At 36.9% G+C, this 24746-nt stretch overlaps 1 protein-coding gene across 2 annotated transcripts in view; it reads right to left on the bottom strand.

Moving 5' to 3' along the window:
• The window catches only part of RORB (RAR related orphan receptor B), a 194369-nt gene that overhangs the window by 68172 nt on the left and 101451 nt on the right, over nucleotides 1-24746 (bottom strand). The window contains exon 1 of one of the 2 annotated variants that reach the window (XM_045373109.3): nucleotides 7045-7192. The exons of the other annotated variant lie outside the window; for it this stretch is intronic. Coding sequence (XP_045229044.1) covers nucleotides 7045-7084 — 40 coding nt within the window. The 5' untranslated portion in view covers nucleotides 7085-7192. Of the gene's footprint in view, nucleotides 1-7044; nucleotides 7193-24746 lie in introns of those variants that run through there. 2 annotated transcript variants of the gene reach the window in all.

Below are 24746 nucleotides of genomic sequence, written 5' to 3'. Positions count from 1 at the left end.
GGAGGCTGAGGCAGGAGAATCACTCGAACCTGGGAGGTGGAGGTTGCAGTGAGCTGAGATCATGCCACTGCACTCTGGCCTGGGTGACAGACCAAGACTCTGTCTCAAAGAAAAAAAAAAAGGAATCTGGGTTGTAACAGCATCTCTGTGATTCATATACACGATAACATTTGAGAGGTTCTAAAAAAGAGGAAAGCAATACATTCTATAATTTACCCCTCAGGATCTCTGTTCCCAAACCTCTCCTCTCTGTGAAGAGAACTTTATCTATCTCTTGCTTTCTATATGAAGACATGTACTCTACTTGATAGCTCATTTTATCCAGTTATGAAAAGAAGAAACAGAATTATTTGCTTCAGTAAATAAAACTCGTCTCTCTTTAGTTCCTTATTTTTTTTTCTAAACCCCTTTCTCTAGACTACTTTTAGTTAAAACCTTCAACAGGAAGCTTGTGATTACACAGCATCACCTTCACTGAAGGACAGGGATATGGCATACCACAAAACCAGGTCTCAGAGATAATTTAGAATGATCAGGCAGAGTTTATTCCTTGGAGAATAATTCAAAAAGAGCAAAAAATGTCGCTTCAGAAAATGAAAAAAAAATTACAGCTTTTCTATGTTGAAAATCAAATTGCCTTAAGAGAATGGAGTGACGTCAGGACTGAGAAAAAATATTGTGAAACATGTATGTAATAAAGTACTTGAATCCAAAATATACAAAGCGCTCTTAAAATTCAAAAAGTGGGTAAAATATCTGAATAGACACCTCACAAAAGAAGATTTATGAATGGAAAATAAGCATATGAAAAGAGGCTGAATATCATAAGTCATTAAGGAATTGCAAATTAAAAGCAATGAGGTGCCACTATAAACCTATTAAAAAACCGATAATACCAAATGCTGGAGAGGACGCAGGGCAAATGGGATGCTTGCTTGTTGCTGATAGGAATGCAAAATGGTACACCCACTTTGGAATGCAGTTTGACAGTTTCTTACAAAGCTACACATAGTCTTACCAAATCACCCAGCAATTGTGTGCCTAGGTATTTACCACTGAACTGAAAACTTACGTCCACATGACAACCTGCACACAAATACTTATGGCAACTTCCTTCATAATTACCCCAAACTGGAAACAACTAAGATGTCCTTCACCAGGTGAACAGACAAACCAACTGTGGTACATTTGTGCACTGTAACATTATTCGGCAATATAAAAAGAGCTATTAAGCCAAGAAAAATATATGTTGGAAACTTAAATGGATATCACTGAGTGAAAGAAGACAGTTTGATTCCAACTACATAATATTTTTCAAGCGGCAAAACTACAAAGATAATTTAAAAAATCACTGGTTGCCATGGGTTTGTAGTGGGGGAAGAGGATGAAGGCAAAGGGCAGGGAATTGTTAGGGAAGTGAAACTATTCTGTACAGTACCGTAATGACAGGTACATGTCATTACAGATTTGTCAAAGCCTATAGAACAGTACAACATGAAGAATAAATGGTTAATAATAATGTATCAGTATTGGTTTATAATTGTAACAAGTATACCATATTTATGCAAAATAACAATAGAGGAAATTGTGTCTGGGGGTTAGTGAGTGCATAGAACTCTATGTACTATCTGCTCAATTATTTTGTAAATCTAAAGTGGTGCTAAAAATGTCTATTAATTTTTCAAAAAAGTGAATTGCACAGAGGTGCTTCTTTTGCTGGAGGTAGTGAGGAGCATCTGAGATGGTCCAGCAAAGACAAGTAAGGAGTACGTTAAGAACAATCAACTCTTACCGCTCAACTACATAGAAACTGAACAACCTGCTCCTGAATGACTACTGGGTACATAACAAAATGAAGGCAGAAATAAAGATGTTCTTTGAAACCAATGAGAACAAAGACACAACATACCAGAATCTCTGGGACACTTTTAAAGCAGTGTGTAGAGGGAAATTTATAGCACTAAATGCCCACAAGAGAAAGCAGGAAAGATCTAAAATTGACACCCTAACATCACAATTAAAAGAACTAGAGAAGCAAGAGCAAACACATTCAAAAGCTAGCAGAAGGCAAGAAATAACTAAGATCAGAGCAGAACTGAAGGAGATAGAGACACAAAAATACCCTTCAAAAAATCAATGAATCCAGGAGCTGGTTTTTTGAAAAGATCGACAAAATTGATAGACTGCTAGCAAGACTAATAAAGAAGAAAAGAGAGAAGAATAAAATAGATGCAATAAAAAATGATAAAGAGGATATCACCACCGATTCCACAGAAATACAAACTACCATCAGAGAATACTATAAACAGTTCTACACAAATAAAGTAAAAAATCTAGAAGAAATGGATAAATTCCTGGACACATACACCCTCCCAAGACTAAACCAGGAAGAAGTTGAATCCCTGAATAGACCAATAGCAGGCTCTGAAATTGAGGCCATAATTAATAGCCTACTAACCAAAAAAAGTCGAGGACCAAACGGATTCACAGCTGAATTCTACCAGAGGTACAAAGAGGAGCCGGTACCATTCCTTCTGAAACTATTCCAATCAATAGAAAAAGAGGGAATCCTCCCTAACTCATTTTATGAGGCCAACTTCATCCTGATACCAAAGCCTGATCATCTAGATACCATCATCCTGATACCAAAGCAGAGACACAACAACAAAAAAAGAGAATTTTAGACCAATATCCCGATGAACATCGATGCAAAAATCCTCAATAAAATACTGGCAAACCAAATCCAGCAGCACATCAAAAAGCTTATCCACCATGATCAAGTGGGTTTCATCCCTGGGATGCAAGGCTGGTTCAACATACGCAAATCAATAAACATAATCCAGCATATAAACAGAACCAAAGACAAAAACCACATGATTATCTCAATAGATGCAGAAAAGGTCTTTGACAAAATTCAACAGCCCTTCATGCTAATAATAATCAACTCCTGTAATCCCAGCACTTTGGGAGGCTGAGGCGGGCAGATAACGAGGTCAGGAGTTTGAAACCAGTCTGACCAACATGGTGAAACCCCGTCTCTACTAAAAATACAAAAATTAGCCTGGCATGGTGGTGTGTGCCTATAATCCCAGCTACTCAGGAGGCTGAGGCAGGAGAATCACTTGAACCTGGGAGCCAGAGGTTGCAGTGAGAGGAGATCACGCCACAGCACTCCAGCCTGGGCGACAGAGTGAGACTCCGTCTCAAAAACAAAAACAAACAAAAAAACCCCAAGAGAACAAAAACAACTCAGCCAACATCTGTTTATTTTAGACCACAGTTATGTGCAAAACCAAGTTTCTATCTTCACAATTAATACTATAATTCTACAGTCACACACGTTTATGTCACCAGAATGCAGGGCAGACAGATGACTGCTAAATAAACCTGGAAGAAGACGATGTTAATATGAACTGGGGGAAGCTGGGAAGCTTTGGTGCTGAGGTGGCTTTTGAGCCAGGTCTTGGAAATTGAGCAAGTTTCAAGTAGTAAATACTGATGGGAAAGGGCAATCTTAAAGTTGGTGGTTAAAAAGTGAAAAAGGAAAATCTAATAACAAGAACAAAATTCCAGATGACATGTTTATTTTGGAGACTTAGTTAACGGGGTTAAATGAAAAGTAACCAATAGCAGAATGCTTCCAGAATTATCAATCATGCCTTAATCTGTAGTCACTAACCATATATCAAGTTGAATCATATGAAATTGCCACCTTTTTGTGCAAAAAATGGTTAATATTGACAATTTCATATAGTTCGACCAAGTATTCACTGTATTCTGAGATGTAATTCCTATACTGCATTGTTTTCCAGAATACTTGAAAAGACCAAGGATTTAATGCATGCTTGCTAACTATAAACATAAAGCCATTAAATTAGATACTTGGAGTCAGACAATTCAAAGATTGGGACAATAACCTTTGGCCCTCCACCCCCACAATATACACACACACATACACACACACACACACGAGCAAAAGTCAAGTAACTAAAGTTTGATGTAGAAAGCATACATGCTGTTTCTCATTGTATTCATTGATAGACACAGTAGAGACCATTCCTGAAGTTCTCAGCACTTGTTCAGAGAGTTTGAAAATAAGCAAAGCAAAACATGTCTTTTTCTGGTCGGTGGCAAAGAAAGACTAAATCTCTTGAGTGTGTTAAAAAAAGAGATGAGACAGGACGGCAGAGAAAAGAAGGAGGCTATGTTCTAAAATATAGTGATCAGAACCAATTTCAATGCCTTTGTTTTAGAAAAAAGAAACGTAAAATAAAAGTGACATCATATCTTCTCATGAGGTGTGTGAGTGGATTATCACCCCACACTGAGATAATGTCCATGTAAGATTAGGATGTTAGGACTCTATTAACATTTCTCTTCCTAATCTAATAGTAACTTTATTTAACTGGTTCATAACATCTTACCAATTTGCCTGTAGTGTTTTTTTGTCCCCTTTTCACGTTTACAGACACTTTTGATTTTTAATGTGCCTTTAGCCACTGATGCCCAAAATACTTATATACACAAACTATAGAACATAGGTGAGATATTTACTGGCATGCGCACGTGTGTGTGTTTGTGTGTGTGTGTGTGAGATTGTTTGGATTATCTAAAAGAGCTTTGACTTTTTTTGAACATAGATGACGCTACGACTATATTGTCAATTTCTGCACTGAAAATGACGTTGTTACATAATTTATGTTCCAGCAAATTTGCAATTTAGCCTCCATTGCTTCGGAATTGAATCTTGATATAAAAGGAAATTATAGAATTAAAGAGATAATTTTAGTTCTTATTTCATCTCTAGAGATAAGAATGACTTTAGAGGTCAGAGAAAGGCAAGTTTGAGTTTAGTTTATCCTTACCCATGGGGTCTTTTTGAAAAGGAGACATACAGAATTTAAAGGAAAGTATTCTCATTTGCACGCCATACCAGAAATTGCTTCAGGAGCAAAATGATAATTTAGAATGTTACTCTAGAAGCTCCCTCTTATAATTTCACCCTATGCGAAATGTCACAAAGGCGTGGTGTCAGTGTGGGACTGAGGTGGAGGTTTAGTCACCCAGCAAATGTAGAATTAGTGAATAGCTCCCTCAAAGACTGACGCGTCTGTTCTGCTGATACTGCACACTTTCTCTAAAGAGATTACCAGCATAATCCTAAATATTATGGGACCCGAGATATCTTATATTTGAGCGCATCAGATCCAGCATGCTGCACCTAATCCCTAACAGCTTTATTCAGTGTTTATGTAAGCTGGTGAAGTTGTATGAACATGTCGACTGTCCCTTATTCCCAGACACAACATCACTGTGTATAATTGCCACAAAAAGTAGTGAGAAACGATATTATAATTTTCAAATTTCACTTTACCAAATTTCCGTCTTTCAAATTGCTTTTTATACAAGTAGAACAATCTAATGATCTTTTGGTGATCTATACTAACATTTGAATGGAGATACTTATGGTTGTTCCATTTGTTAGCTGTGTTTCTTATACATTAATTTGTAGCAAAGGCATGTTGATGCTACCATGTAAATTGGATTGGTACAAAACATTTCTTTTCCATTTTTTAGACATTTGAATTACTTCTAAAGAGGCAGAGTTTTTTTGGAGGGCAATATTAGACGAGAAAACATTACCGAAAACTAGGAATTACTAAGCATAACACCAGGTATTCTACTGTAGGAATTTTTTTTTTTAAACTACAGCTTTCATTTGGGATACTCATTTTAATTCTACTAAAATTTAAGTGGAGAAAGAGAAATATCTGGTTCTCTTTGCAAAAAGCGAAAACACATTTGCTCATATAGTTCATTTAAAAAGTGAATTTTTTTTGTGTGTGTGTGTATGTGTACATAAACCCCAAAAATCGACCACTATGTTTTATATAATTTTACAGTAGAAGATAACTTCATGTTTTTTTAAACGCAAAATCAGAGGAGAAAGAAACATTTCTGTTCACCTTTGAGCCCCTGCTTATTGTAATTCAGACCCAAAGAAGATTAAGTACATAGACGTTAGTATGTCTAGTGTTATTAATTTCTAAACAATAGCAGCAACAATCCTGAGTAAATCTGTCAGTAGCAAGGATAAATACTTAAAGACTCCATTGATGTCAGAAATGCAATCTGCTGGTTATAGCTTATTTCACCAATAAAATCTTTAAATGCATATATTTTGAAATTGGTAATTGCATAGAAACAGTATTTACTTTTTTCCCTGCAAATACAAGCACCAGGAAGCTATAAGCATTGTGAAAAGATGTGATTCTGAGTTTATATATTAAAGGAGTTCTAGTTTGATAAGTATCTTTTTTGAACAATGCAGTGTCTATATTATTTGAAACAATTTTATCAATTTACATTTTAATTTTTCCAACTGTGGTGCATTGCTATCTAGTACTAGCAAGGAAATGACAATAAATCATTTTACACTGAAATATTCTTAAAACCAGTGCTCCAAATTTGCCTATGTTGTGAGATAATGTGTGTCTAGGGAATTATGCACTAACTTGTAAAAAATTTTGGAGAAAAACTGAAATGTAATTCATCTCATTGTTAATAATCATTCAACCAAATAGCTATTATGTTTGAAAATATGTTTCTTAAGTATGATAAAGCATCTGGTGTCATATATATAAATCAAATGGATTTTTTTAAAACTTAAAAGAGTAAAATGACTATGATAGCAATGCCGATGACCAAAATCAAAGCTACAAAACTGTGAGAAAGATATTCATATGATTAACCTAATGTTAGTATAATGTGGTGGATAACTACTTGAATTTAATCTCAAAATTTATGCATTTGGTAGTTCACTCCAGGATATGACAGTATTTATATATAAATATCTTCTCCAGTGTAAAATTAAGCCTGAGTGACTTGTTTCACTATATACATTCCTGAGTCAGAAAATATTGTATTGTTCCCACACCTAGCTATCAATTTATTTTGCTGAGAGCTTATAAATGCTTACTTCCTTGCCTGGGGGATGGTCCATACAGTTAAATGTCAGAAGAGAGAAGAAAATGTAAAACTCACCAGTGGCGTCAGCTTTAGTTTTGAGCTGGTTCTCACACATTTTGACGTAGCAATTAAAAAAGTCTAACTGAAAAATATGACACTTTTCACTGGGGAGGTCTGAAGACTGCCCCTGCGTTAACCCACAACTACAGTCCTAACAGACTGCATTAATGAGATTAAATGAAAGAGGAGTTAAAGGCATCAACGGCTCCATTTCATTAAGTAAGGGTGAAAGGCTGCTCAGGCGCTGAAGGTGGGAGGGAGAATATCGGTTTTTCTTTTTGATGCTACTTATTCGCTAAAGAATGCAGCATTTGCTTAATAGCAATCAGCAGCTTCAAGATGTTCCCACCCCCAAATTATACAGATACATATAATTTCTGCACTTAAATTCCCCTTTGTTTTCATCCTGTTGGAAACAGATTTGATATGCATATGGCATGTAACAAAAGTTATCCCTGTGACTATAAAAGTACAACATAAATTTTCTTCAGAATTAGTTTGTCTCAAATTATTTTGGATGAAGGATTGCATCAAGGTATTACCATGTTCCTATCCTGTCAGATATTGGATCACAGTTGTCTATGAAGTAGTTAATACAGCAGAGGAGCATTTTAGAGTCTAAGAAAATACGCATACCTAACAGGAGTAGCAGCAGCAAGAAAGCGTGAACACCAGTGTAGAGACACCACCAGGTGACCTCACCCGGCCCCACACCTGAAGTCTAAAGTAACTTCATTTCCCCAGTGCGCCCTGGTGCTCCCACTTGCAAGAATGATGAAGAAACGAAGACAGAAATTTCTGATCCTCGCTAAGAAGGCTAAATATATGAATAGGTAAAAATTGCGTTAACTTCCATGGGAACAAAATATGTTCTTTATATGAAAGCAAAATGCCTACATATGTATTAGCTTTATTTAACTTTACTTAGGGTTGCTCAATTGCTTGCATGATGAATCTCAGATCTTTCTCTTTGCTCTTCTCATCCCCTACCCCCTTTGACAGCTCTTGATTTCTTTCCACTAATCACTTATCACAAACATTTTTCTTCTTAAGTTTTTAAAAATAAATTTTATTATGTATATTTAAAATATACAACATGATGTTACAGGACACATGTATTGTATGTAGTAAAATGGCTACTATAGTGGAACAAGTTAACATATCCATCATCTCGCATAATTACCCATTCCCTCCTTGTGACAAGAGCATTTAGTCTACTACTCATTTAGTAGAAAATACAATACACTATTATGACAAATAGCTTCTTCTTTTTTTTTTAAAATAAAGAGATTGTCTTTAATTTAAAAAAAGTGGTATTTGATATGAAACAAATCATAACATACAAAAAGGTATAAAGGGAAAATTTTAATCTCTTTGCATGAGCCCCACCCTCAGCCCTCAGTACTACCCCAATGAGTTACCGACTGATGTTTCCTTGCTTTTTTTTCAGAGCAAGTCTATGCATATGCAACCATGTGTGTTGGTGGGAGTGTAAATTAGTTCAGCCACTGTGGAAAGCAGGTGGATATTGCTCAACTTCAAACAGTACTACCATTGAACCCAGCAATCCCATTATTAGGTATATACCCAAAGGAAAACAAATCATTCTACCAAAGACACATGCACCCATGTGTTCATCACAGCTTTATTCAGAATAGCAAAAACATGCAATCAGCCCAGATGCCCATCAATGGTGGCTTGGATAAAGAAAATATGGTACATATACACCATGGAATACTACACAGCCATAAAAAATAATAAAATCATGTCCTTTATAGCAACGTAGATGCAGCTGGAGGCCATTATCCGAAGTAAATTAACACAGGAACAGAAAACAAATGGTTTATGAACCCTCCTTTTGTTCCTGTCTTCTCTTAAACGTCTCCACTTTTTCCTGGCTTACATTGTAGTAGAACTGCTTTTTGATGGGGAGAAAGGCAAGGGGTGGACAGGAGGCTGGGAAATCCATTCAAGATTATTTTCGGCATGGTAGAGCTGAACTTAGTGGTCCATAGCTGTGGATGCCCACTGGGATAACCCAGAGACCTTAAAAATATTGATGTCCAGGGATTTCCTTCTTACTCTCATTGATTTGTTTGGTGGGTGGGTTGGGGGGAGCTGGGCCAAGGCATCTGGAACTTTAAACACTTCTAAAGTAATTCTAATGGGCAGCAGGGACTGAAGACCCTTGGAATGGTCCTCAGAATCAACGGAGACATATGGCATAGATTGCTGACCCCAGCAACTACTGAGTCAGAATCTGAGGAGGGGTATGGGGATCTATATTCATAAGCACTTAGGTATTCGTTATGATTAGATACATTTGGTAAAAACTTTAGCAAAGAATCTTGGGCTTTGAGTTAACACATCTGGTTGTCACTTCTTGGGTAAATTACTTAACTTTTTGTACCTCAGGCTACTCATGTCTGAAATAGGATTGTAACACTTACTCATTAAATCATAAAAGGAGTAAATGTGAAAGTGCTTAATATTATGTCTGAAACACTTGGGAATCAGTAAACGTAGTTCAATATGAATCTTTATGCCTTTGCTCATTGTGGCGATATGCATTTTGGCTGTTGACTTTGGTTATCATTCATTCATTCAATATTTATTAATTAATTCATAAGTAACTCCCACCATTTGTACTTGGAAATAAATATGAGAAAGCTCACAGTCCAGTGTGTATTTAAATCCTATGGATTTAATCCTATTTGATTGTTTTCATTGTAATTGTTAGTTTTCTGTATTATACAAGAAATAACATTCTAACTTAGAAGATCTGTAGGTAATGAGGATAAGTAAGAAAACCATTTAAGAACTTCTTTTTTTTTGTCGGAAAGAAAATCGATTTGGGGGATATCAAATATTTGATGTGTTATAGTTCAAATGTGCAGACAGACTTGTTCCCTGTGAACTATTTAAAGGTTATTAAATATTAACTTGAGTAAATGAAATTAGTAGGCACCCTTCACAGGGTGCTGAAAGCCAAATATTAGGCATAGAAACTTATACATCTTTATGTCTCCTGAGCCTTGATAAAAATCCAACTCCTGCTCTTGCAACCAGGAAGTGGGTACAAAAGAGCATCAAAGGAGAATTAATAGCATCTTGATGCAGAGTATGCTGGTTGCCTAGAAACAAAGGGCAGAGTTGGAGATAGGAGCTCAGATAGGAGGGGTGGATCTAGCCTGTGTTCAGGAAAAAAGGAGGATGGCTGGTATCTCTCTAAAGTTTCAGTCTTATCACATCACCTTCCTTATCAAAAACTTTTCAGCCCTCTAGGTTCCACAAAACAAACCTAAGCTCCTCCTTGGCCTACCTTTCTACAACCTGGGCCAGCTCTGTCTTCAGGCACTCACCTCTGATCCTAGATCAAAGCCATCCATTCACCTGAGCCATCCCAAATGCCTCACGTCTCTGCCTTTTCATGCCACCTCTATCTCCTTCTTGAACTTCCTGACAGCCTCTCTCCACTCTGCTCCAATTACCTGCACCTAACCTAAGTTTGAAGACCCAGCTCAACTCCCACCACGTTTGCAAAGTGTCCCCTGACCATTCACCCACAGTAATTTCTGCTTACCCTGGGATCCTATGTCCCCACCACTCATTTGGTCCTGGTACTCTTCAATAATCCTGTTTATATGCTTCTCTTTCACCTTGACTATAAGCTCCTTAGGGATAAAACCCTCTCTTTATGTGTCTCCCAGTGTCTAACAAAGGGATTCGATAAAATGAATGGAGTTGGCTGGGCATGGTGGCTCACGCCTGTAATCCCAGCACTTTGGGAGGCTGAGGCAGGCAGATCACCTGAAGTCGGGAGTTCAAGAACAGCCTGGCCAACATGGTGAAACCCCGTCTCTACTAAAAATACAAAAAAGTTAGCTGGGCATGGTGGTGGGTGTCTATAATCCCAGCTACTCAGGGGGCTGAGGCAGAAGAATCGCTTGAACCTGGGAGGTGGAGATTGGCATATGTTCGTTTGCTTGCTTGCCGATGTTTAGTGGGGATGAGAGATAGTTTAAAAAGAAAAGCACTTGCCTCTTTTTATTGTTAATTTAATCATAGGTGGTTCTAAGTGTAGGAACAAGGAAGTTGAAACAAAAAAAAACTTCTCTTGATTTCCTGTTTTCCCTTAATATACAACCTGTCCCTTCATCCCCTTGATCTGGCATTTAATTGTCACTTTGAACTGTTGGTCCCAATGGTTTAGGTCTGTTTCTGTCTTGTTGGTAGATTTCATTTTGTCTCGTTAGAGATCTTAACTTTAGAGGCAAGAGGGAGTTGATTTCTCCCCTGGGTAGCTCTCCCTTGACCCCATCTCAGAGTAGGCAGCAGCTATTACGCACTTTTCACACTAACATGGTGCTTACAGCCGTCCCTAGTGTCAGAAGACATTACGCTAGGGGGACAGAAACTCCAATCACCCACCGCTGCCAAGATTCAGGGGGAAATGAGGGATGAATCCCCTTAAATAGAAGAAATGTCATAAAAAATAGCTTGATTTTATAGAACCCATCCCACGGTGGTTCTTGAAAAGTGTAGTCCCCAGACCAGCAAAGTCAGCGGCATCACTGGGAACTTGTTAAATATGTAGATGCTTAGATACCACTCCAGACCTACTGAATCAGAGACTCTGGGACTGAGCTCAACAATCTATGTGTTCACTAGCTCTCTGCATGGTTCTGAGGCATGGTCATGTTTCAGAGCTGCTGGTTTGCACCATGGGTTTTCTAGTCAGAAGGAGCTAGATTTAATAAACAGCTCTGTTACTCACTAGCTGTGTAGTCTGGATAAGTTAATTTTCAGGTGTTTCCATTTCATCATCTGTAAAATGGTGATGCTATGGTCTGAATGTGTGCATCCTCCCCAAATTAATGTGTTGAAATTCTTACCCTCAAGATGATGGTATTAGGAAGTGGGGTCTTTGAGAGGTGATTAGAGAATGAAGGCAGAGCCCTCATGAATTGGGTTAGCGTCATTGTACAAGAGGCTCAAGGGAGCTGCCCTGTCCCTTCCATCATGTGAGGACCGGGGAGAAGACTGTGAACCAGAAAGCAAGACCTAGGCACTGAATCTACTGGCACCTTGATCTTCGACTAACCAGCCTCTAGAACGGTAAGAAATAAATTTCTGTCACTTATACGCCACACAGTCTATGGTACTTTGTTATAACAGCCCAAACAAACTAAGACAGGTGGTAAGAACACCTACCTGATAGAAGTGTTGAAGAATTTAAAGTGAGATAATTCCTGCAAAGCAGTCAGTCCAGCCCTGGGCACATAATAAACATTCAATAACTTTGAGCCATTACTAGAATACTATTTTAGTGGAGAACAGAAAGTGTTCCATACTTTAAAAATCTCTGTTATTTTTCTCTACACGTTTCTCAAAACTTGGCTGCACATTAAAATCACTTGGGGAGCTTTTTAAAAAAATATCTGATTCCTAAGAGATTTACATCAGACTAATTTAGCAAGAATTTTTGGGAATTGAAACCAGGCATTTTTATTTTACAGAAGATACCAAGATCATTATGAGATACAGTAAAATCTGCTGTTGCAATGTATTATAATTAATATTGTCATGAGAAAGTGTCATGAGATTAAAAGCAGCTGAGAATTAATCATCAATAATGTGAGATGTTGTATTCATTATTTCCATGATTTTGCCCAAATTCAGTAGTACAGAAGTCCAGAGAAATGCCGAAAGTCAGGTTCTAGAGCAGGGTTTCTTATGCTTGTCATTGATATTTTGGACTGGATAATTTTTTTTCTGGGGAGCTGCTCTGTGTATTTTAAACATCCTTGGCCTCTATCCACTAGATGCCAGTGTCGTCCCTCACTTGTGACAACCAAACAGGTTTCCAAATATTGCCAAATACCCACTGGGGACAAAATAGGCCCCAGTTGACAACCACTGTTCTAGAGTTTCAGTGCCTCGACCCAAATCCAGGCTTTACTATGTAACAGTATGATTAGTGCAAGTTACTTAATCCCTCTGTGCCTCAATTTCTTCTGTGAAATAGAGATGAAAATCATACCCAACTGATAAAGTTCAGTTTTGCTGTTTGAGAAATAAAAGAGAAAATGCATATGAAGCACAGGTGACAGTGTCTGGAACATGGTAAATATTCAGTAAATATCAGCTATCAATTATATGTTTATTGATAGTCTTATTTTGATTCCATTCACTGAAAAAAATCTTCTCCTGAAGTCTTTACATTGAAGCCATGTATCCTTCTGGAGGCAGTACGGGTCATTTAAAAAAAAAAAAAAAGAAGCTGTGTGTCCATTCATTAATTCGTCCTTTGAGTTGAGAATCAGAATACCAACTACTCATTACCTCCTAGGGTCAACAGTTGGTAGGTGACAAAGAAAAAGGCAAGGGTGAAAGGATGTGTCAGAATTAGAAAAGGGTTCTGTTTCTACACTTCTCTAGCTATGCAATGCTGGGAAGTTACAGCTCCTCAGAACCATTGTTTCCTCATTTGTAAATTAGGAAAAATAATTACTATTTTGTGTATTTGTTATGAGAATTGAATCAGATAATATATGTGAATGCACTTAAGCCAATATCCTGGTATATAGTAGGCACTCATTAAACATTTAATTCCATTAAAATTATAGATGAGAGCATAGAAGGAAACAGTGTGGGAATAATGTGGGTGTATCTGTGTCTTTCTGAACTTCGTATGACATCATTTCATCTGAATTGATGAGTAAGCAGTGAAAAATATTTTTTCAATCATGACAGCATTTTGTTCTGTCAAATCTGCATTGGCAAAATGTATCTGAAGGGTACTTACTAAAATTCAGTATTATTAATGTAGTCAATTCTTTAGAAGGCTAAAAGAATGGGTTAATCTGTTTACAGTTTGGCAAATGCATCATTTGTGCTATTGAGCACTAATTATTTTTTAACAATTCACTAAGAAACTTGAGCAGTTTAATTTTTGTGCAATGTAGAATAGGGATTATTGCTTTAATTAGTAGTAAAATTATTCCGGTGACTGGGTTTGCAAATATCTTAACTTTGATTCAAATCCATGTTATAAAAAACCATTCACAGTTTCAAGTATTTTCCCAACAGTACTTCTATTTACTTTTCATCAAAGGGAAAGTTACACAGATAATAAAGTGGAAAACAAAAAAACTAGCGATTTTCTTATTGGATGACATTAGGAGTAGAACCCAAAATTCAAACAGCAGAAATCTTGCGCCCTGATTGCTCATTTACTAATATGTTTCCCAGCTTCTTTCCAATATTTTTTACTTTAAATCATAAGAAAACAAGAATGACTTCACAATATCATGTAAAATAGAGTCTTTCTGTTCCATTATATTGTATAAGTTATTAGATAGATAAAATATGTAAGGTAGGTTTTGGGGAATAATTTTTGTTTGCATAAAAAGTGCTAAACATTTTTATATTAAGCAAACATCCCCTAACTCAGTAGAAATCGAAGCTATTTAGGAATAGAGATCCGGACATTAGAAAAAGACTGTAACAATCACTTCTTAGATTTTGACATTTGTTCATTTACCAAATACCTCTTTGTTGAGTGGATATTCTAGTACCCGAGTTAAGTACCTCACTTCATGGAGCTTTCAGCCCATAAGCTTATTGTGCAGGAAGAGAAATAGACTTTCCTGGTTCTCATTCAGCATCTATTCAACAATGGGGAGTTCAGCACGTTGCAAAACAAGTTCCCCTGTTGCATTCTCCTGCAACCAATTACGATTCCCTCCAGCCCATATGTAGGTAGTATGCCCATAAACCTTGCTAAAATAAAAACACAATTTCTGTGTTGCTTCGTTGATCTTATCAGTATAGTAAACCCTATCAGAAATGCTATGAGATGAGTTTGTCATTACGTAATATCTGGTACACCCAAGATGACTACCAATGATACCACTTTACTTCCCAAGTCGTAAGGCTCTAGTCAGTAATTCGTCCTACAGCCATGGTGTAGAGTGTCTATAGTGTCTGCAGTGCATGTGTGTCTATATGAATACGTGTATATATGTATATAGATATACTTATGTACATATGTATACACTTGTGTGTGTATGTATTATACAAATAAATATATATACAGTATAAGCATGTATCTATGTGAAACGCATCTTTGTCTGCTTTTGAATGTAGGACATTTCAATGATTTCTAACTTCTGAAACGTTTTCATTTATCCAGGAATCACAAAGATTGCCATCAAAGAAGAAACACATCTGTAGTCCCCCAATATACCTTTCATCTGGACACTTATGCTTAAGTAAAGTGGCAAGCCTCACCGTTACAACCCTCAACTCAGTGGTGAGCTTCAGTCCTGCCTTAATGATGTTTGTTCTACCTCCTTGCAATCTGAAGTCATTTCCCTGAGAGGAGGAGAAACCATTCAAAAAAATAGACAAAGAAATTGATAACATAAGAATCTTTCCCAAGGGATCTTAACTTGGAAGTTGACTTCAGATAAGTCCCTTCAGAAGCCCATATATGATGAAGACTTCTGTTATTTGGTGTCATGGGTGAAGGTAGTAATTTTGCATGGTGCTGAATATGCAGCATCACAGGATGAGCTTTGATTGTTTTAATCCAAGATACATGGCTATAAGCTGCTGCACCCGGGACCTATATTATTACACATTCGTGCATGGGTTTCATCCGTGCTAGCTCAGAATTTTCTACCAAAACCATTCCTATCTCTCATGAGTCTGGTCTTCCATTGTGGTTATCACAGCAACAAGAACAACAACAAATAGAATAGCTGCTTCTTTATAAACATTCGTACTTTTTAACCCTAAATGTGTAGGTTTGGTTCATTTATTGCTATTCTTTAGATCCCATTCTGTTTTTTTTCTTTCTGTACAAAGGCACCAACGACATGTACTCATTTACATAAGAACACAACAATCCTGTCAGAAAGAATACAAGTATAGTCATTAAGGTTAAACCACCTCAGCTCTGTTCCAAAACCAGCAAGAGAGTTGAGTTTCTCATCTTATATCTTCTAAGGAACATATTCACCGGGAGACAGCTTAACAACCAACTACAGTAAATTTACTTAAAAATGTAGAAAAGTCCAAGAATGGTAGCATTATCTCTGTGTGCAGCCCAAATTTGCATTCGTTGAAAGAAATTTGTCCCTGAAGTATCTTACAAGGTAGAACTGCGTACAGTTCTTTTCCCTCTCTCATCCTGGGACATCTCGCAGCCAACCAAAATCATGAATATTTTACTGAACAGAGTGAGAAACAAATGAGGGATGTGAAGCCATATGAACAATTCACATTGCCAAACTAAATGCGGACTTAGCGTCATTGAAGAACTACATCTTTCTAACTCAAAAGTGAAAACAGGAGTTTAGTTTACTTAAAGGTAAAAGCAGAAAATTCAGAGAGGCAACCAAAGGCAAATATATAATGCCATTCATTGTCTTCATTTTCTGATCTCTCCAGGGTCCATAGAATTAAACAGTAGTAATAGCTAGCATGGGTTGAGAACATATTACAGTAGGTGCCAGGCATTGTGTTAAGATATTTAAATGCATTATCTCATTTATTTAATCACAACAACTCTGGGTGGTAGATGTTAATACTCTCAAGTAACTGGTGAAGAAACTGAGGCACAGCAGGGCTAAGGAATGGAACTTTAGAGTGGTGATTCTCCACATGTGTTCCTCCAATGAGTAGCATCAGTACCACTTCCTGCTCCTGTGTATTTGTTAGAGATGCCAATTCCCTGACCCACCTCAAACCTACTGAGATGTGGTCCAGGAACCCTAGGAACGAAAATTATAGCAATCTGTGTCTTAAAACATCTCCAGCCTGATTCTAATGCTTGCTAACATCTGTGAAGAATGGCTTATATTACATAATTAATAAGGTGGATCCATGTCTGTTTGAGCATTGAAGCCCGTTCTCTAAATCATGTACACTATATATAGACTCGTTTACAAAGGTGAGTGAATTTAGAGCATTTCAAGAAAGACATACTTTTTAATGTTTAAGTATTAAATATTGATATTTCTTCTATTTGAGGAAGTCTTGAAGAATTGTGCTTCCAACCCCCATATTTTCAGTAGGGCTAGGTGATCTTTGCCAACAAAGACAAACTACATATTACACAAGCCTTTTCCTCTTTAATCTAAGGAGCAGACGGACACTGGGTCACCCCCTTGCTAGGAGAAATTTGGTGGCTACCATGGTAGACACACCGCCTATACTGTGGAAAATACAGTATGTCACTGTTGTTGAAGTTTAAATTCCCCAAAAAGGCCTCTGTTGGGATACTGCTGGTCCATAGGAGGCTACTGACCAAAAATACCATGAGTTTTTGGTTTGAAAATCTATCTACAATCCTCCTAACCCTCATGAAATTTGACTGCCTGCCGTAAATCTGTGTTTCTGAATGAGAATTGTCACTTGTTTTTTCTTTCTACCTTTTAATCACAGACATTAGGCTGGGTTGGCATTTTCATCATTACCATTTTTACTTATTATCATTAATACCTATGCTATACTTAATGTTGAATGTTATTTCGGGACTGAATGAAAACATATTAAACTCTGGTTTCCCTGAAGAAAGAAAAAAGTACGAAGAGAAATACATATGCACAATGATCTCTCTCCTTTTCTTTCTAGTATGGAGGGTTACTACATAAAACTTGGGGGCTTACCCTATTTTATCAGAACAAATGAAAAAGTACTGAATGTGAATACAATTTACCGAATGTAGTAGCGTTTGCATTTCCATTTTATTTACTTTTTGTTTCGTATACCTAATACTTACCAGTTGTTCAAGTTGCTGTCCTAAGTACCCTTAACTGGTAAATGAAAATTATTTTCAAACTGCTTGAAAAGCATTATTAAAATATAGCTGCTTTGGAGGTCAACAAAGCCTGGGGAATCTTCAGTGATAAATGTCATATCAAAGACTTAAAAGACTTCTTCTTCTACCTTATTTAAACAATTTATTTTTTCCTGGGCTGAGATAAAAATTGCCAAGTAGAAATAATTGCTATTTAACACCACTACACTTACTAACAAATAATAATTGGGTGATCTAGATAAATAAATGTTGAATTATTGTCTTATGGTTGAAAATTAAGGGCTGTATCCCAATGGCTAAAGAATTTTTCAGATGAGTGGGAACATTTTACTAAAGAACAATATATATTTTCAACTCTGTGATAAAAACACTCATAGAATGAATAACCCAATTTGCCCATGCCCTTGCAACTAATGGGTCCAAGAATAGTTAATGCTGGGAATGTAAAAATGATCTTCTGTTTGCTAAAGGCAGTTGATGGGTGATGTGTTGAATGCACAGCTGCCTTAGGTATGTTTTAGAAAAGTGCTTATTCTGATTTTCTGAAAAGAGATTAAATGGCCTTGCCAAGGAGTTTATATTGCTTAGAGTATAAAAAAGACAGCTTCCTTAGCATACCTCAAAACAGGTAAGGATTCAAATAATATTTACTCAAAAAATGAATCAACCTGTGAATTAAGACCTCATCAGCATTGGATATATCCTGCCCTATTTGAGATTCTAGATCATTAGTTTAGAAAATAATAGAACATTTTTAAAAGAATTGTGTTCTATGTAAATTATAGGGATATGAGAAAAATAAAATAATATTTAGTGCTTAAGCTACATTTCTATATACAAGAACATAGTACCAGCTTGCACTGCTCTGTTCACATGGAATGGAATAAACTTCTCTCTCCTCTTTCCTTTTAGCATAATGGTTAGGATGATGACACTCAACCTTTTAAAAAAATTATTACAGCACACTTAAGCAAGGCAAAGACCTCACAGTCTGCCTACCCCACCAATTATCACTGTCTAGTGGATTTCCAGCTCTCTGTGTGTCACACAGGCGAAATAGCAACTTTACAATGTGTTATGTTAGCCTGAACCCTTGGTAGAGTGATTTATTAGAGCATCTATAAACTATATAATAACATGTTCATTTTGGTTTGTGAATACCAACATTTTAATAACTCCTAGTAATCAACTAAGTAAGTTACTAGTGAATTGGTCCTTATTCTTATATAAAAATGAAACTCAGCAGAATAATTATTTGTGTATTATAAGACCTGCTATAAGGACTTGTGATAGCTAATTAGAATCTTGCCTGGAGGAATTCATGATCCTCCCAGTGGACTGAGACTGAATCTTCGAGAAACACCAGTTTGTGGCATGAGCTTTGGACTTGTACTCATGTTATGACTAGTCCACTTAAGAGATGCATCCTTAGTCAACAGAATCAACCTCTCTGTGTCCCACTTTCCCCATTTATCAAACTGGTGCCATGATTCCTTCCTCATGTTTGGCAAATAGAAAGCGGTGAGCAGATAGATGGTGGTTACTACTGAGCCTCATCCTATAGCTGAGCTCACTGCCACTGCATCAAAAAGAGCTGCAAAAGCCCAGACATGATGAGTGCCTGTGTTTTCTTCATCACTGGAGGCTGGGCATCCTTTCCGAGAGCCACTACTGGGCTTGTGCATGTTTTGGGGTTGAGTACCTGAAACTCTTCTGACTTGGCAGATCATGTACCAAATAGAGCTGTCCCGACAGACCATGCATTCCTTCCCCTAGAAGCTAGTTCTTATTCCCTACAATTCCAAGACAGGGAAAATCACACCTACTGATTAATTCAGCAATAAATTCTTACCAAATGCATACTAAATGCCTGGGCTTATACTCATTTACACTAGCTAGTTATCCAGCTAACAAGTTGCTTGTTATTTTGGGAGAACATTATAAACATTATCATTCTTATACTAATTATAACAGCAATAATTGTTACCATAAATAATAATACTTTATATTTAAATGGCACTGTACATTTTTAATTTAAATTTTTTCACCATTTATAAATGAAACCAATTTATACAGTGAAGAATTTCTCTACAGAGCAGAAAGAAAGGCATTCAATAGCCAGATATAGGGAAAGACATTGCCAACTAAGTACAGGATTTCTTTTGGGGGAGAAAGGTGCTATATTACTCAAGAATTGTTAATTTTCTTCTCCTCTGTGGGTACGGCTCAGTTCAAACAAAATAGCTTAGGGACATAACAGTCCATTAGTAAGGTCAGCTGCCAAGGACAGATAGTCACTTGTCATCATGTGTATCCTGTTATCATTAGGGCTTTAGAACCGAACACTGCGTTAAGCATTTCTCAAATACAAATCCAGAAGTCCTTTTCTCACTATCAGAATGTCCACCTCTGCTGTTTTCATTTAGTACCATACACAGTGCCAAAAGGTATCATACATGCATCTTTAACATTTATTCTTTAAAACAACAAGACAGGATTCCTTCATTTAGTCATTGCTTGGAAAATTATTAAGTGCTTGTGATGCTTCCGGTCCAGAAACTCATTAAACAGTTTCTATAACAAGTTTTACATCTTGGGATTTTGATCTGAGGGAAAAGCACAAAGTTTTGGCAAAAAGGTCATTGTGGAAGACATTTTATTCAGCCTGGGGAGACAGTGCGTGAGGGTTGTCTCCCAAGGTTTGTGATGTTTCCTCTAAGCACAATGAGGGCAGTGGTGTTGATGGAGGACCTGGATGGAAGTAAAATGTGCCATGATGACATAGTGGGGCCCCTGGCTCAGCACGATGGAGGGCAGGAAGTGTCGGTGTGGGACTGGCCAGCACACCGTTCTGCTGACCGTGTGAGAAGCTAAGTTCAAGGTCTACTTTTGCTTTTAAGGTGTTTCCTTGTCACTGTAGCCAGTGTCAAAATTAAGAAGTTGCTTTGCTTGTTCAACTCATCTCTTCTAGTGGGTGAGTGAATCTCATCTAGGCTGAGAAAAAGGAAAACTCATTCACTTCCATTCACCCCCTAAAATACAACCAGCGACTAGGAATTTGGAGGGCAAGTGCCCGCATGACTACAACTCCTTATTTCTTTTGCTCTTAATCAGAAGGTCTCTATAGACAGGTGGGCAAATAGGATTTCTAGCAATGTCCCACGGTAGGAAGTCCTTCTATATGGAAAAATTTGGAAATCTCACAGGAAGCTTTGTAGTGAGAAATCATAGAGAATTGAGTAGTAATCTTTTTTAAAGTTCCAAATTTAATGTGGTGCCCTTGAGGAGAACTTTTATTCACACATGTTAGAAGTTGTTTATGCATAAAGTATTTCTGATATGATAAACAAGGAACTGGTAAAATTGATTGCCTTGGGGAGATGGTTAGGCATGTGAGGGGAAGATATAATTGAAAACCTTCTCTACTACTAAAATATTTTATATATATATATAATTCAAATATTCTCTATGCAAAATTAAATTAAATTAAAATTCAAAATAAAAAACCACAATTGTTAAAAGATTACTTTTAGTGGATATGTAATATTTCTTCATGTAATGTGCCTTAATTTATTCAAATTTTTTCGTAAGTGAATATTTAAGTTGTTTCTAAGCTTCTTTTCTCTACTATAGATTGCACATGTCTGTTTACTTCTCTTATTCCTAGAAGAGGAATAGCTAAGAAAAGGAGCATAATTATTTTGAAAGTTCTTTGAAACATTGCACATTGCATGAGCATGCCTATCTCATGCCTCTTACTAACATTGAATATTATTATTTTTAAAAAATAGTAATTGCTAATGTAATAGGTGAACAATGGCCTCTTGAAAACTTCATGTTATAATACAATAACATATTTTACTCCGGATTGCCTTCTACCTGCCATTTAACATGAATTTTTGGCTTTTATATGTTTTGTATCAAGCATTAGTCTAATAGAATTATAATTTTAAAGGGAAATCTGCTCAACCCTAGATAGAAGTCGTCTGTAGATTGCCCATAATTTTGGTAAACTATGCATTATTTTAGATATTGCTGGGTAAAGAATAGAGCTAATTATCAATGTAGAAGATGTACTGATAAAATAGGACTTATACTTCAATAAAAAATTTTGTATATTAATGTTGTTAACTCTAAAGCCTTTGAAATATTTTAATATCTTGGTATCTGAGTCTATCTCAGTAAGAAAACTATACCAAATCTAGCAGGAGACCATAAACTCAGTTCCTTAGTTTATGTTGGGACCAGCTGTGACTCAGAGGATGATCTGAAATGACCGTTGGGGATGATGGACTGTGCAGTCCATCAGTGATCCCAGAAACACCAATCGCCTCAGAAGAACTTCATGAACTTTTCTATATCTTCGTTAACTTTCAGCAAGATGGCCAAAGCACCTCAGTGATGAACAGAGAGGTTTAATTTAATTCACTTTGAATATGACCTTCACCTATAAAAAATGTTTCCATAATGTGATTAAAGACACCATCAAGTCTGTAAATACTTTTGGTCTGTCTAGTGTCCAAGATTTTTTGATCATTTATTCCTTTAAGACATTGTCTTTGCCCAGGAATTACTTCCAAGAATAAAACCACCTCTAGGAGAAATACTGCAATCTTGAATGTGAATTAGTCTTTTACGAGTCTGGAGCTTATTGCTAAGACACAGGATGGGTAAGTTTTAATGTAGCTGGGGAGAGGGACATGTCCAGAGCTGCCCTAAGTGTCATTATTGGAAACTAGTCCTTATAAGACTGCTAAATTGTTGGCTATCTGAGAGGCAGACATAAGTCTGGGCAGGAGATGGCAGCATAAAAAGGGAAGGTAGAAATTCACTAGAGAAAAATCTCAACTTCATAATTTGTCTAGTGCTAGTCCTCAAGTTTTTTACCTGGTTCTTAGCGGCTCCACAGCTAGTAGTTTGTAAAATAACTAGAATTTCTGGAATGTTTAAAGTTCATCCCATGGTCTGGCTCAATCACTATTCCTGGGCAGTTATTAGCACCCCAGAGGAAGGTCAGGTACGGGGCAGGTAAAAGAGCCAGGGCATGGAGACACAGTTCTGGCCCTGCCACGACTCAGCCTTATGACCTTGGGCACATCATTGAACCTTACTCCTCAGTGTAGCTAATTATGTATTGCTACATGGTTACAATGTGGTTGGTGGTATAAATTGAAATATTGTATTTTTAAAAGTTTTGTAAACATTTTAGCACTTACAAGGCCTTTTAAAAGACCATGCTAAATACAACACAACTCTAGAATGAATGTTATTGTTAGTATTACTACTATTAGTAAGGATTCTCTGGGATTGAGTGCTCTTTGGGGACAGCAGAGGAAAGGAGATAGTAGATAGCATTCAAAATGTTACAAAATCTGTGGGCTTGTTTTAATTTTTTTAAATGTGTCTATATTATTCATTCTGATTGAAGTAATTTCCATATTTTTGACCTTAGAGGCTGTTGAATAATAATTAGCATTTCAATTTGTGGCATTTTTTTCTGGTGGAAAGACTGGAGTTGGGAGTCCAATGTCTTGCTATACACAAGACAACAAGCCTATTTTTACTTAATTACATAGGTATGTGTTTAAGAAGTATGGTCCAAAGGGTGGAGTGTGGGGAGAATGGGGAAATATTAGTCAAAAGGTACAAAGCCTCTGTGCTATGGTTTGAGTTTGTCCCCACCAAAACTCTTGCTGAAATTTTATGTCCATTGTGGCAGTGTCAGGAGGTGCGGTCTAGTGGGAGGTGTTTGGGTCATGCAGGTGGATCCCTCATGCATATCTTGGTGCTGTTCTCATGGTCGTGAGAGAGATTTAACAAGTTATTGAGGGAATAGACTATTCATGAGAGAGGGGATTGTTGTAAAGTGAGGTTCCTCTTCTGGTTTGGTCCTCTCTTTGCGTGTGTCTGCTCCTCCTTTGACTTTCTTTGCTGTTATGATACATCATTAAAGCTCTCACCGGAAGCCAGGGACATACCTTTGGACTTTCCTAGCCTGCAGAGGCATGAAATAAATAAACCTCTTTTCTTTATAAACTACCCAGCCTCAGGTATTCTGTTGTAGTGACACTAAACAGGACACTCAATTAGGAGGAATGAGTCTGATTATTATTATATCAATTGCACAGCATGCTGAATGCGGTTAACAAATGAGTACTGTATACTTCAATATTGCTAAGAGGATATTTCTTAATGTTCTCAACACAAAACTGTGAATTAGTATAATATTCCACGTTGTATTTGGAAATCATAACACAACTTTGTACCCACAAATATATACAACTATAAACCATACTTTGTCAATACATAATTAAAAAAAAAATTTAAAAAAAGTACAGCCCAGTTGGAAAAATGTGTGTGGGTCCAACATGCTGACCCACTCCGTGGCTGAAGGAGATTCGGTTATGATTGCTCTTTTTCTCTGAACTGCAGATCGAGAGTGCGCTGTCATGATCTTCAGAGGGGAAGGAATGGTAGATTTTGCCCAGTGTTTGGAGGAAAAACAGAACCTAAAAAAGATGATCTCCTAGTAGGTTGTCTAGGAATCACAGACTTTGAGATAAAGTGGCCTTAGAGGTCATTAATCTACTGCTCTTCACCTCCAACACCCAGGGCCCCAATCGATTGATGGGCAATTGACACTCCACGCCAAGAGAGTGAGTTCAAGCTGCAGATGAGCAGAGTCCAATACAAACATAATGCAAAATATACATGGAATTCAAATTTTTTCTAGTAGCCACGTTAAAAATGTAGCACAAACAGCTGAAAATAATTTCCTTAATGTAATTTATTTAATCTTATCTATCAACTATTATCATTTCAGCATGTAACTAATATAATTTTTTTTTTTTTTTTTTTTTTTTTTTGAGACAGAGTTTCCCCCTTG

The sequence above is a fragment of the Macaca fascicularis genome, chromosome 15 (assembly GCF_037993035.2).
Source record: "Macaca fascicularis isolate 582-1 chromosome 15, T2T-MFA8v1.1".
Taxonomy (NCBI): domain Eukaryota; kingdom Metazoa; phylum Chordata; class Mammalia; order Primates; family Cercopithecidae; genus Macaca; species Macaca fascicularis.
The sequence above is the reverse complement of the archived record's forward strand: the minus strand, read 5'-3'. Positions and strand labels throughout refer to the sequence as shown.